Source organism: Heptranchias perlo, unplaced genomic scaffold (genome assembly GCF_035084215.1).
Source record: "Heptranchias perlo isolate sHepPer1 unplaced genomic scaffold, sHepPer1.hap1 HAP1_SCAFFOLD_613, whole genome shotgun sequence".
Lineage (NCBI taxonomy): Eukaryota > Metazoa > Chordata > Chondrichthyes > Hexanchiformes > Hexanchidae > Heptranchias > Heptranchias perlo.
In genome coordinates, this window is record NW_027139637.1 from 27,267 (window position 1) to 42,525 (window position 15,259).

The window sequence follows — 15,259 nt, forward strand, 5'->3', positions numbered from 1 at the left end:
GGGCCGCGCTGTCGGAGGGTCAGTACTGAGGGAGCGCCGCACTGTCGGAGGGTCAGTACTGAGGGAGCGCCGCGCTGTCGGAGGGTCGGTACTGAGGGAGCGCCGCACTGTCGGAGGGTCGGTACTGAGGGAGCGCCGCGCTGTCGGAGGGTCGGTACTGAGGGAGCGCCGCGCTGTCGGAGGGTCGGTACTGAGGGAGCGCCGCGCTCTCGGAGGGTCAGTACTGAGGGAGCGCCGCACTGTCGGAGGGTCAGTACAGAGGGAGCGCCGCACTGTCGGAGGGTCTGTACTGAGGGAGCGCCGCCCTGTCGGAGGGTCAGTACAGAGGGAGCGCCGCACTGTCGGAGGGTCAGTACTGAGGGAGCGCTGCACTGTCGGAGGGTCGGTACCGAGGGAGCGCCGCACTGTCGGAGGGTCAGTACAGAGGGAGCGCCGCACTGTCGGAGGGTCTGTACTGAGGGAGCGCTGCACTGTCGGAGGGTTGGTACTGAGGGAGCGCCGCACTGTTGGAGGGTCGGTACTGAGGGAGCGCTGCACTGTCGGAGGGTCGGTACTGAGGGAGCGCCGCACTGTTGGAGGGTCGGTACTGAGGGAGCGCTGCACTGTCGGAGGGGCCGTATTTCGGATGAGACGTTAAACCGAGGCCCCGTCTGCCCCTCTCAGGTGGATGTAAAAGATCCCACGGCCACTATTGGAAGAAGAGCAGGGGGAGTTCTCCCCGGGGTCCTGGGGCCAATATTTATCCCTCAACCAATCACTAAAACAGATGATCTGCTCATTATCACATCGCTGTTTGTGGGATCTTGCTGTGCGTAAATTGTCTGCCTCGTTTCCCACATTACAACAGTGACCGCACTTCAGAAAGTGCTTCATCGGCTGCAAACGGCTTCGGGACGTCCTGAGGCGGTGAGAGGGGCTGTGGGAACGGGAGTTCCTTTCTGTAAAGAGGTTTAATTGCATTCCTTTGCTTTGCAGGAGGGGAAGCTGATTTGGGAGCAGGAACTGTATAACCAGATCAAATACTCTGCCCCGCGACCATATTTCCACACTTTCACTGCTGACGTAAGTCACTACTTTGATTGCTCTGAGGCAGAGAAGTGTGAAGTGATGAACTTTGGTGGGAAGAATGAGGAGAGGCAATATTAAGTAAATGGTACAATTTTAAAGCAGGATCAGAGCGACCTGGGGGTGTATGTACACAAACCTTCGAAGGTGGCAGGACAGGTTGAGAAGGCTTTTGAAAAGGCAGACGGGATCCTGGGCTTTATTAACAGAGGCATCGAGTACAAAAAGCAAAGGAAGTTATGCTAAACCTTTCTAAAACACTGGTTGGGCCTCAGCTGGAGTATTGTGTTCAGTTCTGGGCACCGCACTTTAGGAAGGATGTCCAGCCCTTGGAGAGGGTGCAGAGGAGATTTACTGGAACGGTCCCAGGGATGAGGGACTTCAGTTATGTGGAGAGACTGGAGAAGCTGGGATTGTTCTCCTTAGAGCAGAGAAGGTTAAGGGGAGATTTAATCGAGGTGTTCAAAATCATGAAGGGGTTTTGATGGAGTAAATAAGGAGAAAGTGTTTCCAGTGGCAGGAGGGTCGGGAACCAGAGGTCACAGATTTAAGGTGATTGGTGAAAGAACCAGAGGGGGGAGAATGTTTTTTACGCAGCGAGTTGTTCTGATCTGGAATTCACTGCCTGAAAGGGAGCAGATTCAATAATAACTTTCAAAAGGGGAATTGGATAAATACTGGAAGGGGAAAGAGCAGGGGGGGGAGTGGGACTAATTGGAGAGCTCGTTCACAGAGCCAGCACAGGCACGACGGGCCGAACGGCCTGCTCCTTTGCTGTAAATTCGAGGTCGATACGTTGGCCCCTCTCTGTGCGGAGTTATTAATCCGTGTAATGTGTGGTCAGTAATCTGGATCCATCGTCTCGTGCCCTCAGGACTGTGAAGCTGGCCTCAACTTCACCGATGAATGTGAAGCTGAAATATTTCAAAACATCATCGAAGAAAAAATCAGACAAAGGCAAACAAGACAGGGCGAGGGGCGATCGAGGCAAGGTGAGGGGAGGTCGAGGGAGGGCGAAGGGGCGATCGAGGGAGGGCGAGGGGAGGTCGAGGGAGGGCGAGGGGCGATCGAGGGAGGGTGAGGGGAGGTCGAGGGAGGGCGAGGGGCGATCGAGGCAAGGTGAGGGGAGGTCGAGGGAGGGCGAGGGGCGATCGAGGGAGGGCGAGGGGAGGTCGAGGGAGGGCGAGGGGCGATCGAGGCAAGGTGAGGGGAGGTCGAGGGAGGGCGAGGGGCGATCGAGGCAAGGTGAGGGGAGGTCGAGGGAGGGCGAGGGGCGATCGAGGCAAGGTGAGGGGAGGTCGAGGGAGGGCGAGGGGCGATCGAGGCAAGGTGAGGGGAGGTCGAGGGAGGGCGAGGGGCGATCGAGGCAAGGTGAGGGGAGGTCGAGGGAGGGCGAGGGGCAATCGAGGGAGGGCGAGGGGAGGTCGAGGGAGGGCCAGGGGCGATCGAGGCAAGGTGAGGGGTGGTCGAGGGAGGGCGAGGGGCGATCGAGGGAGGGCGAGGGGAGGTCGAGGGAGGGCGAGGGGCGATCGAGGGAGGGTGAGGGGAGGTCGAGGGAGGGCGAGGGGCGATCGAGGCAAGGTGAGGGGCGATCGAGGGAGGGCGAGGGCGATCGAGGGAGGGCGAGGGGCGATCGAGGGAGGGCGAGGGACGATTGAGGGAGGGTGAGAGGTGATCAAGACAAGGTGAGGGGCGATCGAGGGAGGGCGAGGGGCGATCGAGGGAGGGCGAGGGACGATCGAGGGAGGGTGGGGGCGATCGAGGGAGGGCGAGGGACGATCGAGGGAGGGCGAGGGGCGATCGAGGGAGGGCGAGGGACGATCGAGGGAGGGCGAGGGGCGATCAAGACAAGGTGAGGGGCGATCGAGGGAGGGCGAGGGCGATTGAGGGAGGGCGAGGGGCGATCGAGGGAGGGCGAGGGGCGATCGTGGGAGGGCGAGGGACGATGAGGGGTGATCAAGACAAGGTGAGGGGCGATCGAGGGAGGGCGAGGGGCGATCGAGGGAGGGCGAGGGGCGATCGAGGGAGGGCGAGGGGCGATCGAGGGAGGGCGAGGGGCGATCGAGGGAGGGCGAGTGCCGATCGAGGGAGGGCGAGGTTGTTTGAGGCGGGGTTGGGGGTAATCTGGACAGGAGGAGATGGTGAATTCGGAGGCCCCGGGACTGATTAACCTGGTCAAGGCCTGGTCTAAATCGCTCTACGTTTCCCTCCTTTTCCAGAGAAACGCCATGTTGGAGCCCCACCTCCGCCCCAGGTCCCCGAGGGTGAGTAACACTTCATTACTCGCTGCCATTCTCTGATTGTGGGATCCTCCTGTGCCGATTCCCTCTGCCGTTGCACTCTCACTGCGAACCCAGTGCAGGCCGAGAATGAAGCCTGGACTTTTCCTAACCTGTATGGGGGGGGGGTGGGGTTCGGTCCCGCCCCGGGTGGGGTATTAACCCAGTGAGCTGTGGGGGGCGGGGGGCAAAGCCTATCTTGAACTTGGGGTAAATGTTCGCCCTCCTGAGTCTCGGGCCTCCATCCGTTCCAATCGGGGAAATGCTTTTCCCTCTCCCCGTCATGTCGCTCCACAGCGGGGACAGGCCGCGAAAGCCTTGAGCTGCCCCACCCACCCCGCCCGCGTCCCCACCCACCCCGCCAAACAGCTCGGCGGCGATGCCCCACCCAGTCGAATATCCCACCCAGGCTCACGCTTCGAGAACGGGGGCGGTGGGGGGGGGGGCCACTTTGGGCCAGGCAGGCAGCTGGGTGGGGGGGGGTTGCGGAGGTCCCAGGTCAACACTGGGAGGAGGGGGGAATGCACAAACTTGGGGGGGGGGGGTTTGCAAGCACAGGGGGTGCCTCTCACGGTCGAATATTAAAGCTTGTCTGTCTTTCCTCAGGTAGGAGAGTATCGGTGCCTCTCCCTCAGGTACCCCCGGCCGACTCGAACGGTGAGTCTCCCTCCAATCAGACTGGGACGTTGCGCCCATACCTGGAGAGGCTCACGGGGGAGGGAGGGGGGGGCCCTCCTGGTCTGGAGCCTCTCTCACCTCCAGCCTCCCCCTCACAGCCCCCTCTCGTCTCTTACTCGGGGAGAGGAGGGGAGGGAAGGGAAGGAGGGGAGGGGAAGGGAGGGGAGAGGAGGAGAAGGGAGGGGAGGGGGTGTAGGGGAGGGGAGGAGAAGGGAGGGGAGGGGGTGTAGGGGAGGGGAGGAGAGATGGGGAGAGGAGAGAAAGGGAGGGGAGAGGAGGAGGAGGAGCGGGGGAGGGGAGACGGGGAGAGGAGAGGAGAGGAGGGGGAGAGGAGGGAGGGGAGGGGGAGGGGAGGGGAGGGGAGGGGGTGGGGAGAGAGGAAGGGAAGGGAGAGTAGAGGAGGGGAGGGAATGGGAGGGGAGAGAAGAGGAGGGGAGGGGAGAGGAGAGAAGGGGATGGGAGAGGAGGGGAGAGGAGGAGGGGAGGGAATGGGAGGGGAGAGAAGAGGAGGGTAGGGGAGGGGAGAGGAGGAGGGGAGGGAATGGGAGGGGAGAGAAGAGGAGGGTAGGGGAGGGGAGAGGAGGGTAGGGGAGGGGAGAGGAGGGCAAGACTGAGGGAGGGAGCTGAGGGGAAGGGAAGGGAGTGGAGGGGAGAGGAGAGGAGGGGAGGACCGAGGAAGGGGAGGGGGCAGGGAGGACTGGAGAATGGCCTACATCCCAGTGGCAGCCTCATTGAGTTGGAGGGTAGGGGAGAGGGAGCTGCACTGAATGAGGGAGGGTGGGGGGTGGCCTGTCCCGCGGGGTCCCTCCCCGGGGGGGAAGCTGGTGGGGTTTCTGATCTCGCTTTGTCTGATTCTCCCCCCTCTCCCGGTTGCCGTTTTCCCAGGTCCCGGGTTCCAGGCTCCGTCTCCCAGCTCCGCGCTCCCCATGATGACGATGTCGATTCAGAATCCGGATATCACACCGTACCGCTACCGGGCGATGCAGACTCCAGCGCCCGCTGACAAGAAGAAGGGGAAGGGGAAAGACAAGGGCAAGAAGAAAATGACCAAGGCGGACATCGGAGCGCCCAGCAACTTCCAGTGAGGGGCAGCCGCGCGGCGCTCGCAGGGGTCGAAGGGCAACGCTGCCCGCCAGGTCAAAGGCCGAAGCTGGGCACAAGTCCGAGCTTTCAAACGGCAATGAGTGGGCAAAGTTTGGCCCGGGGAGAACTCCCCCCTGCTCTTCTTCCTGGGATCTTTTACATCCGCCTGAGAGGGGCAGACGGGGCCTCGGTTTAACGTCTCATCCGAAAGACGACCCCTCCGATGGTGCGGCGCTCCCTCAGTACCGACCCTCCGACAGTGCGGCGTTCCCTCGGTACCGACCCTCCGACAGTGCGGCGCTCCCTCGGTACTGACCCTCCGACAGTGCGGCGCTCCCTCAGTACCGACCCTCCGACAGTGCGGTGCTCCCTCAGTACTGACCCTCCGACAGTGCGGCGCTCCCTCAGTACCGACCCTCCGACGGTGCGGCGCTCCCTCAGTACTGACCCTCCGACAGTGCGGCGCTCCCTCAGTACCGACCCTCCGACAGTGCGGCGCTCCCTCAGTACTGACCCTCCGACGGTGCGGCGCTCCCTCAGTACCGACCCTCCGACGGTGCGGCGCTCCCTCAGTACTGACCCTCCGACAGTGCGGCGCTCCCTCAGTACCGACCCTCCGACAGTGCGGCGCTCCCTCAGTACCACCCCTCCGACAGTGCGGCGCTCCCTCGGTACTGACCCTCCGATCGTGGCCTTTAATGAGTTGCCCCCGACCCCAGTTCACCGCTTCGGAGAGAGGGAGGGGTGGGTGAAAGGTTTAAATGACTTCCCCTGCGTCCGGGCTGCCTCAGAGTGCGGGGAGGAGGCAGGGTTGGAGGGACTGCCCCGGCCAATGATTCTCCTCTGTTTATTTGCAGACATGTTGGACATGTTGGGTGGGACCCGAACAAAGGCTTCGATGTAAGTAACCAGTTGTCATCGCCCTCTCGGTGAAGAGGAGAGGGCTTGTGTACAGTCTGTGCTGGTAATTTTCGAAGTGTGCTCCCTGCGAGGGAGACTCCCCCAGCGGGAGCTCTCCGTCGGAAAAAAAAACCTTTGGATCAAAGAAGGACCTGCATTTATATAGCGCCTTTTACGTAGTAAAATGGCCCCGAGGGGCTTCACAGGAGCCACATCGATATTAGGACAGGTGACCAAAGCTTGGTGAAAGAGGGAGGTTTCAAGGAGGAGGGAGAGGCGGAGAGGTTTAGGGAGGGAATTCCAGAGCTTAGGGCCGAGGCGGCTGAAGGCACGGCCGCCAATGGCGGAGCGATGGAAATCGGGGGGTGCGCAAGAGGCCGGAATTGGAGGAGCGCAGAGATCTGGGAGGGTCGTAGGGGCTGGAGGAGGTTACAGAGATAGCGAGAGGAGGGGGCGAGATGGCCATGGAGGGGTTTGAAAATGGAGGCATTGCTGGACCCGGGAGGCATTGGGTCCGTCAGGCTGACGGGACTTCCTTGCTCTTCCCGCAGACGAACGACATGGACCCTGACCTGAAGAAATTTTTCACCAAGGCCGGAATCAGCGAGGACCAGTTAACCGACGTTGAGACCTCCAAAGTCATCTACGACTTCATTGAGAAGCAGGGGGGTCTGGAGGTGGTGAAGAATGAGATGAGGAAACAAGGTGATGGGTGATATGTGGTGGGGTGGAGGGAGTTCGGGGGGAGGGGGAGTCTTCCACGGGGAGGGGGATAAAACTGAGAGAAGTCCACACAGAGTCCATCCCTGTAACATGTCCATTGAGTCTACAGTATAGAAACAGGCCATTCAGCCCAACAAGTCTATGCTGGTGTTTATGCTCCACACGAGCCCCCTCCCTCCCTACTCCATCTCACCCTATCACCATATCCTTCTATTCCTTTCTCCCTCATGTGTTTATCCAAGGTATATGGAGACCAGAACTGTGCACAGTGCTCCAAGTGGGGTCTAACCAAGGTATATGGAGACCAGAACTGTGCACAGTGCTCCAAGTGTGGTCACACCAAGGTATATGGAGACCAGAACTGTGCACAGTTCTCCAAGTGTGGTCTAACCAAGGTATATGGAGACCAGAACTGTGCACAGTGCTCCAAGTGGGGTCTAACCAAGGTATATGCAGACCAGAACTGTGCACAGTGCTCCAAGTGTGGTCTAACCAAGGTATATGGAGACCAGAACTGTGCACAGTGCTCCAGGTGTGGTCTAACCGAGGTATATGGAGACCAGAACTGTGCACAGTGCTCCAAGTGTGGTCTAACCAAGGTATATGGAGACCAGAACTGTGCACTGTGCTCCAAGTGATGTCTAACCAAGGTATATGCAGACCAGAACTGTGTACAGTGCTCCAAGTGTGGTCACACCAAGGTATATGGAGACCAGAACTGTGCACAGTGCTCCAAGTGTGGTCACACCAAGGTATATGGAGACCAGAACTGTGCACAGTTCTCCAAGTGTGGTCTAACCAAGGTATATGGAGACCAGAACTGCGCACAGTGCTCCAAGTGTGGTCTAACCAAGGTATATGGAGACCAGAACTGTGCACAGTGCTCCAAGTGTGGTCTAACCAAGGTATATGGAGACCATAACTGTGCACAGTTCTCCAAGTGGGGTCTAACCAAGGTATATGGAGACCAGGACTGTGCACAGTGCTCCAAGTGTGGTCCAACCAAGGTATATGGAGACCAGAACTGTGCACAGTGCTCCAAGTGTGGTCCAACCAAGGTATATGGAGACCAGAACTGCGCACAGTGCTCCAAGTGTGGTCCAACCAAGGTATATGGAGACCAGAACTGCGCACAGTGCTCCAAGTGTGGTCTAACCAAGGTATATGGAGACCAGAACTGTGCACAGTGCTCCAAGTGTGGTCTAACCAAGGTATATGGAGACCAGAACTGTGCTCAGTGCTCCAAGTGCCTTCCATAAAACCACGTTGACTCTGCCTAATCATATTATGATTTTCTAAATGCCCTGTTACCACTTCCTTAATAATGGATTCCAGCATTTTCCTGACGACCGATGTCAGACTAACTGGCCTGTCGTTCCCTGTTTTCTCTCTCCCTCCTTTCTTGAATAACGGGGTTACATTTGCCACCTTCCAATCCACGGGGACCGTTCTAGAATCTAGGGAATTCTGGAAGATCACAACCAATGCATCCACTATCTCTGCAGCCACCTCTTTTATAATCCTAGGATGTCGGCCATCAGGTCCAGGGGGGATTTATCAGCTTTTAGTCCCATTAGTTTCTCCAGTACTTTTTCCTCTACTGATATTAATTGTTTTAAGTTCCTCACTCTCATTTACCCCTTGGTTCCCCACTATTTCTGGTTTGCTTTTTGTGTCTCCGACAGTGAAGGCAGATACAAAATATTCATCTAACATCTCTGCCATTTCCTTATTCCCCATTATAATTTCTCCTGTCTCAGCCTCTAAGGGACCAACCTTTACTTTCACTAATCTCGTCGTTTTTACATACTTGTAGAAGCTCTTTCAATCTGTTTTTATATTTCTTGCTAGTTTACTCTCATATTCTATTTTCTCCCTTTTCATCAATTTTTTGGTCGTCCTTTGCTGGTTCCGAAAACTCTCCCAATCCTCGGGCCGACTACTCTTCTTGGCAACATTATAAGCCTCTTCCTTTAATCTAATACCGTCCTTAACTTTTTTATTTAGCCGGGGATGGATCACTTTTCCCGTCGAGTTTTTTAAATTCCTCAATGGAATGTATATTCGTCGAGGATTTTTGAAGTTTTAATTGAACAGGGATGTGAAAATTTAAAATGGAAAACTTGTTACAGGAGCGACTTTATTAATTTGACTAAATAACACTTATTGTTTTCTCATTTTTCAGATTTTGCTCCCCCGCCTCCGACACGATCAGGACCCCTCCCTCCCATTCCGCCCCCACCCGCGGGTGCCCCGGCCAACAGAGGCAGACAGGGGCCCCTCCCGCCTGTCCCGCCCATCGGCTCGGGGCCGGCCCCTCCGCCCCCTCACAACCGGGGGCCGGTCCCTCCCGCCCCCCGGAGGGAGTCGGGGAGCCGGGGCGTCCCGCGGCCCCCGCCCTCTCCCGTCGTGAGGTCCGGAGGGCCGCCTCCTCCTCCTCCTCCCCCTCCTCCCTCCGCCGGCGGGGGTGGGCCCTCTCCCCCTCCACCTCCCCCGCCGCCCCCTCCCCCGGCCTTCGGCGGGGTCCCGCCGCCTCCCCCGCCCGCCGGCCGCGCCCCGCCCTCCGAAGGGGAGCAGAAGAGGTCCGAGTCGTCTGGGGGCCGAGGCGCCCTCCTCGATCAAATCCGCATGGGATTTCAACTGAAGACCGTGAGTGCTTTGGGGGAGGGGAGCAGGGAGGGGGGGGGGGGGGCGGAGAGGGGGAGGGGTGGCTTCCTCACCCAAATGACCAGCCTTTGTGAGTCGGCAGGATATTTGGCTGGGGGGGGCATCATAAGGAGATGTCAAGGTTTTGGGGGAGGGTGCGGAGGAGATTGACCAGAATGGTACCAGGGATGAGGGACCAGAACTGCACACAGTGCTCCAAGTGTGGTCTAACCAAGGTATATGGAGACCAGAACTGTGCACAGTGCTCCAAGTGTGGTCTAACCAAGGTATATGGAGACCAGAACTGTGCACAGTGCTCCAAGTGTGGTCTAACCAAGGTACATGGAGACCAGAACTGTGCACAGTGCTCCAAGTGTGGTCTAACCAAGGTATATGGAGACCAGAACTGTGCACAGTGCTCCAAATGTGGTCTAACCAAGGTATATGGAGACCAGAACTGTGCACAGTGCTCCAAATGTGGTCTAACCAAGGTATATGGAGACCAGAACTGTGCACAGTGCTCCAAGTGTGGTCTAACCAAGGTATATGGAGACCATAACTGTGCACAATGCTCCAAGTGTGGTCCAACCAAGTTATATGGAGAACAGAACTGTGCTCATTGCTCCAAGTGTGGTCTAACCAAAGTATATGGAGACCAGAACTGTGCACAGTGCTCCAAGTGTGGTCTAACCAAGGTATATGGAGACCATAACTGTGCACAGTGCTCCAAGTGTGGTCTAACCAAGGAATATGGAGACCAGAACTGTGCACAGTGCTCCAAGTGTGGTCTAACCAAGGTATATGGAGACCAGAACTGTGCACAGTGCTCCGAGTGTGGTCTAACCAAGGTATATGGAGACCAGAACTGTGCACAGTGCTCAGAGTGTGGTCTAACCAAGGAATATGGAGACCAGAACTGTGCACAGTGCTCAGAGTGTGGTCTAACCAAGGAATATGGAGACCAGAACTGTGCACAGTGCTCCAAGTGTGGTCTAACCAAGATATATGGAGACCAGAACTGTGCACAGTGCTCCAAGTGTGGTCTAACCAAGGTATATGGAGACCAGAACTGTGCACAATGCTCCAAGTGTGGTCCAACCAAGGAATATGGAGACCAGGACTGTGCACAGTGCTCCAAGTGTGGTCTAACCAAGATATATGGAGACCAGAACTGTGCACAGTGCTCCAAGTGTGGTCTAACCGAGGTATATGGAGACCAGAACTGTGCACAGTGCTCCAAGTGTGGTCTAACCAAGGTATATGGAGACCAGAACTGTGCACAGTGCTCCAAGTGTGGTCTAACCAAGGTATATGGAGACCAGAACTGTGCACAGTGCACCAAGTGTGGTCTAACCAAGGTATATGGAGACCAGGACTGTGCACAGTGCTCCGAGTGTGGTCTAACCAAGGTATATGGAGACCAGAACTGTGCACAGTGCTCAGAGTGTGGTCTAACCAAGGAATATGGAGACCAGAACTGTGCACAGTGCTCAGAGTGTGGTCTAACCAAGGAATATGGAGACCAGAACTGTGCACAGTGCTCCAAGTGTGGTCTAACCAAGATATATGGAGACCAGAACTGTGCACAGTGCTCCAAGTGTGGTCTAACCAAGGTATATGGAGACCAGAACTGTGCACAATGCTCCAAGTGTGGTCCAACCAAGGAATATGGAGACCAGGACTGTGCACAGTGCTCCAAGTGTGGTCTAACCAAGATATATGGAGACCAGAACTGTGCACAGTGCTCCAAGTGTGGTCTAACCGAGGTATATGGAGACCAGAACTGTGCACAGTGCTCCAAGTGTGGTCTAACCAAGGTATATGGAGACCAGAACTGTGCACAGTGCTCCAAGTGTGGTCTAACCAAGGTATATGGAGACCAGAACTGTGCACAGTGCACCAAGTGTGGTCTAACCAAGGTATATGGAGACCAGGACTGTGCACAGTGCTCCAAGTGTGGTCTAACCAAGGTATATGGAGACCAGAACTGTGCTCAGTGCTCCAAGTGTGGTCTAACCAAGGTATATGGAGACCAGAACTGTGCACAGTGCTCCAAGTGTGGTCTAACCAAGGTATATGGAGACCAGAACTGTGCACAGTGCTCCAAGTGTGGTCTAACCAAGGTATATGGAGACCAGAACTGTGCACAGTGCTCCAAGTAAGTGCTGTGTTGGACCTCATGGTCGATGGGCGGGGCTTTTAATATTAACCTCCAACCCCCCTCTCTTGCCATCCAGGTCACCGGCACGCCAGAATCTGCCCAGGCACCCGAGGAGGAGGATGAGGGGCTCGTTGGAGCTCTTATGATGGTGATGAAACAGCGGAGTAAAGTTATTCACTCCTCAGGTAGGACCCCGCCTGGTAATCCACACAACGCCTCTTGGCCCCTCCCATTTCTGACCGACTCCAACCGGGGCTCTGTGGGTCTCACTCTCTCCACGGAGGGTCGGGGGAGGGTTCGAGTCCCCGCTCCAGAGACCTTAATCCCAGGTCGACACTCCCAGGGAGCGCCGCACTGTCGGAGGGTCGGTACTGAGCGAGCGCCGCACTATCGGAGGGTCGGTACTGAGGGAGCGCCGCACTATCGGAGGGTCGGTACTGAGGGAGCGCCGCACTGTCGGAGGGTCGGTACTGAGGGAGCGCCGCACTATCGGAGGGTCGGTACTGAGGGAGCGCCGCACTGTCGGAGGGTCAGTACTGAGGGAGCGCCGCACTGTCGGAGGGTCGGTACTGAGGGAGCGCCGCACTGTCGGAGGGTCGGTACTGAGGGAGCGCCGCACTATCGGAGGGTCGGTGCTGAGGGAGCGCCGCACGTTCGGAGGGTCAGTACTGAGGGAGCGCCGCACTGTCAGAGGGTCAGTACTGAGGGAGCGCCGCACTGTCGGAGGGTCAGTACTGAGGGAGCGCCGCACTATCGGAGGGTCAGTACTGAGGGAGCGCCGCACTGTCGGAGGGTCGGTACTGAGGGAGCGCCGCACTATCGGAGGGTCAGTGCTGAGGGAGCGCCGCACTATCGGAGGGTCAGTGCTGAGGGAGCGCCGCACTATCGGAGGGTCAGTGCTGAGGGAGCACCGCACTGTCGGAGGGTCGGTACTGAGGGAGCGCCGCACTATCGGAGGGTCGGTACTGAGGGAGCGCCGCACTATCGGAGGGTCAGTGCTGAGGGAGCGCCGCACTATCGGAGGGTCAGTGCTGAGGGAGCGCCGCACTATCGGAGGGTCAGTGCTGAGGGAGCGCCGCACTATCGGAGGGTCGGTACTGAGGGAGCGCCGCACTGTCGGAGGGTCAGTGCTGAGGGAGCGCCGCACTATCGGAGGGTCGGTACTGAGGGAGCGCCGCACTGTCGGAGGGTCGGTACTGAGGGAGCGCCGCACTGTCGGAGGGTCGGCACTGAGGGAGCGCCGCACTGTCGGAGGGTCGGCACTGAGGGAGCGCCGCACTGTCGGAGGGTCAGTACTGAGGGAGCGCCGCACTGTCGGAGGGTCAGTACTGAGGGAGCGCCGCACTGTCGGAGGGTCAGTACTGAGGGAGCGCCGCACTGTCGGAGGGTCAGTACTGAGGGAGCGCCGCACTGTCGGAGGGTCGGTACTGAGGGAGCGCCGCACTGTCGGAGGGTCAGTACTGAGGGAGCGCCGCACTGTCGGAGGGACAGTACTGAGGGAGCGCCGCGCTGTCGGAGGGTCGGTACTGAGGGAGCGCTGCACTGTCGGAGGTGCCACCTTTCGGATGAGACGTTAAACCGAGGCCCCGTCTGCCCCTCTCAGGTGGATGTAAAAGATCCCACGGCCACTATTGGAAGAAGAGCAGGGGGAGTTCTCCCCGGGGTCCTGGGGCCAATATTTATCCCTCAACCAATCACTAAAAACAGATGATCTGGGTCATTTATCACATTGCTGTTTGTGGGATCTTGCTGTGCGCAGATTGGCTGCTGCGTTTCCTACATTACAACAGTGACCACACTTCAAAAAGTACCTCATTGACTGTAAAGGGCTTTGGGACGTCCTGAGGTGGTGAAAGGGGCTGTAGAAATGGGAATCGTTCTTTCACGGGTCACTAGATCGCGATCAGGGGCAGGACCCTTGGTTAATCCCCCACTCCCCACTCCCCGGCCCAGGGGTGCTGAGGTCCAATGTGGTATCTGTCGGTTTCACTGCATTGACTTCAAGATCTCGGGTCATTCATTCAGGGAGAGTCTCGGGATGTGGGCGTCGCTGGCGAGGCCGGCATTTATTGCCCGTCCCTTGAGAAGGTGGTGGTGAGCCGCTTTCTTGAACCGCTGCAGTCCGTGTGGTGAAGGTTCTCCCACAGTGCCGTTAGGGAGGGAGTTCCAGGATTTTGACCCAGCGACGATGAAGGAGCGGCCGATATATTTCCAAGTCGGGATGGTGTGTGACTCGGAGGGGAACGTGCAGGTGGTGTTGTTCCCATGTGCCTGCTGCCCTTGTCCTTCTAGGTGGTAGAGGTCGCGGGTTTGGGAGGTGCTGTCGAAGAAGCCTTGGCGAGTTGCTGCAGTGCATCCTGTGGATACACTGGGGTAGGAGTGGGTAGATGGGCCAAACGGCCCTTCTCTTGCGATGGGGAAAGGGAAGGGCGAACTGGAAATGGAAGAAAGTTCCTCACTGCGTGTTTCTCTGTTGCAGATGAAGGTGAAGATGAAGGAGGAGATGATGAGTTTGATGATGAGTGGGATGATTGAGACACCGAGCCACTATCTGCTGCCTTCATATTCCCTGACTCTCATTGGCAACTCTCCCTCGTTAAACTCAACTTATTTTTCTCTATCCTTTCTCCGCACTTGTGTATTTTGTACTTTTCAGGGTGTGGGATGTTAGCACTGGGGTCACTGTCCCATCAAACACTCCCAGGGCAGGTACAGGGTGAGATACAGAGTAAAGCTCCCTCTACACTGTCCCATCAAACACTCCCAGGGCAGGTACAGGGTTAGATACAGAGTAAAGCTCCCTCTACACTGTCCCGTCAAACACTCCCAGGGGCAGGTACAGGGTTAGATACAGAGTAAAGCTCCCTCTACACTGTCCCATCAAACACTCCCAGGGCAGGTACAGGGTTAGATACAGAGTAAAGCTCCCTCTACACTGTCCCATCAAACACTCCCAGGGCAGGTACAGGGTTAGATGCAGAGTCAAGCTCCCTGGAACTGTCCCCAGATCCCAGTGGTGTCCAACCCACTGCCCCATCCTGCCACCCGTTTCCCAATGTTCACGTCACCATCCCATAATATTTTCTTACGATTAAGAAACCAGTGCAATTAAGCAGATAGGACCACATCTGTGTGTGAAGCGAACACATCTGTCTTTGTCCTGCGCAATTTTCAGCCTGAAATCATAGGACCATCGAAAGTTAGGCCATTCGGCCCATCGTGCTGATGCTGGGACGATGGAAGGACTGTCTCTCTTGCCAATAAAATGATTGTTTTCCAGTTTCGAGTGTTGTGGTGTCTGATTTTGAACTCCAAGAAGTCAAAGTTCTCAGAATTATACGGGGTGTCTCTGTTTTCCCCAATACAGCTTGGACCCTCTCTCCCTGGAGCGATCCCCCCCACTTACCTAAACTATCCAGAGTTCCTCTTTGTAAGAACATAAGAAATAGGAGCGGGAGTTGGCCATTCGGCCCCTCGAGCCTGCTCCGCCATTCAATCAGATCATGGCTGATCTTTGACTTCAACTCCACTTTCCCGCCAGATCCCCATATCCCTCGATTCCCCCAGAGTCCAAAAATCTATCGATCTCAGCCTTGAATATACTCAACGACTGAGCATCCACAGCCCTCTGGGGTAGAGAATTCCAAAGATTCACAACCCTCTGAGTGAAGAAATTCCTCCTCATCTCAGTCTTGAATGGCCGACCCCTTTTCCTGAGACTGTG

The 15,259-nt window shown here is 57.2% G+C and overlaps 1 protein-coding gene across 2 annotated transcripts in view; it reads left to right on the plus strand.

Annotated features, from left to right (window-relative positions):
- The window catches only part of LOC137317336 (actin nucleation-promoting factor WAS-like), a 39,278-nt gene extending 24,464 nt beyond the window's left edge, over positions 1 to 14,814 (plus strand). Inside the window, exons 3-12 of one of the 2 annotated variants that reach the window (XM_067980747.1) lie at positions 976 to 1,062; positions 1,940 to 2,057; positions 3,285 to 3,329; positions 3,951 to 4,001; positions 4,908 to 5,103; positions 5,963 to 6,005; positions 6,557 to 6,710; positions 8,914 to 9,377; positions 11,612 to 11,720; positions 14,015 to 14,814. In XM_067980747.1, coding sequence (XP_067836848.1) covers positions 976 to 1,062; positions 1,940 to 2,057; positions 3,285 to 3,329; positions 3,951 to 4,001; positions 4,908 to 5,103; positions 5,963 to 6,005; positions 6,557 to 6,710; positions 8,914 to 9,377; positions 11,612 to 11,720; positions 14,015 to 14,070 — 1,323 coding nt within the window. In that variant the 3' untranslated portion in view covers positions 14,071 to 14,814. The remainder of the gene's footprint in view (positions 1 to 975; positions 1,063 to 1,939; positions 2,058 to 3,284; positions 3,330 to 3,950; positions 4,002 to 4,907; positions 5,104 to 5,962; positions 6,006 to 6,556; positions 6,711 to 8,913; positions 9,378 to 11,611; positions 11,721 to 14,014) is intronic. The other variant, XM_067980748.1, reaches the window with a different exon arrangement.
- Positions 14,815 to 15,259: the final 445 nt, after the last annotated feature.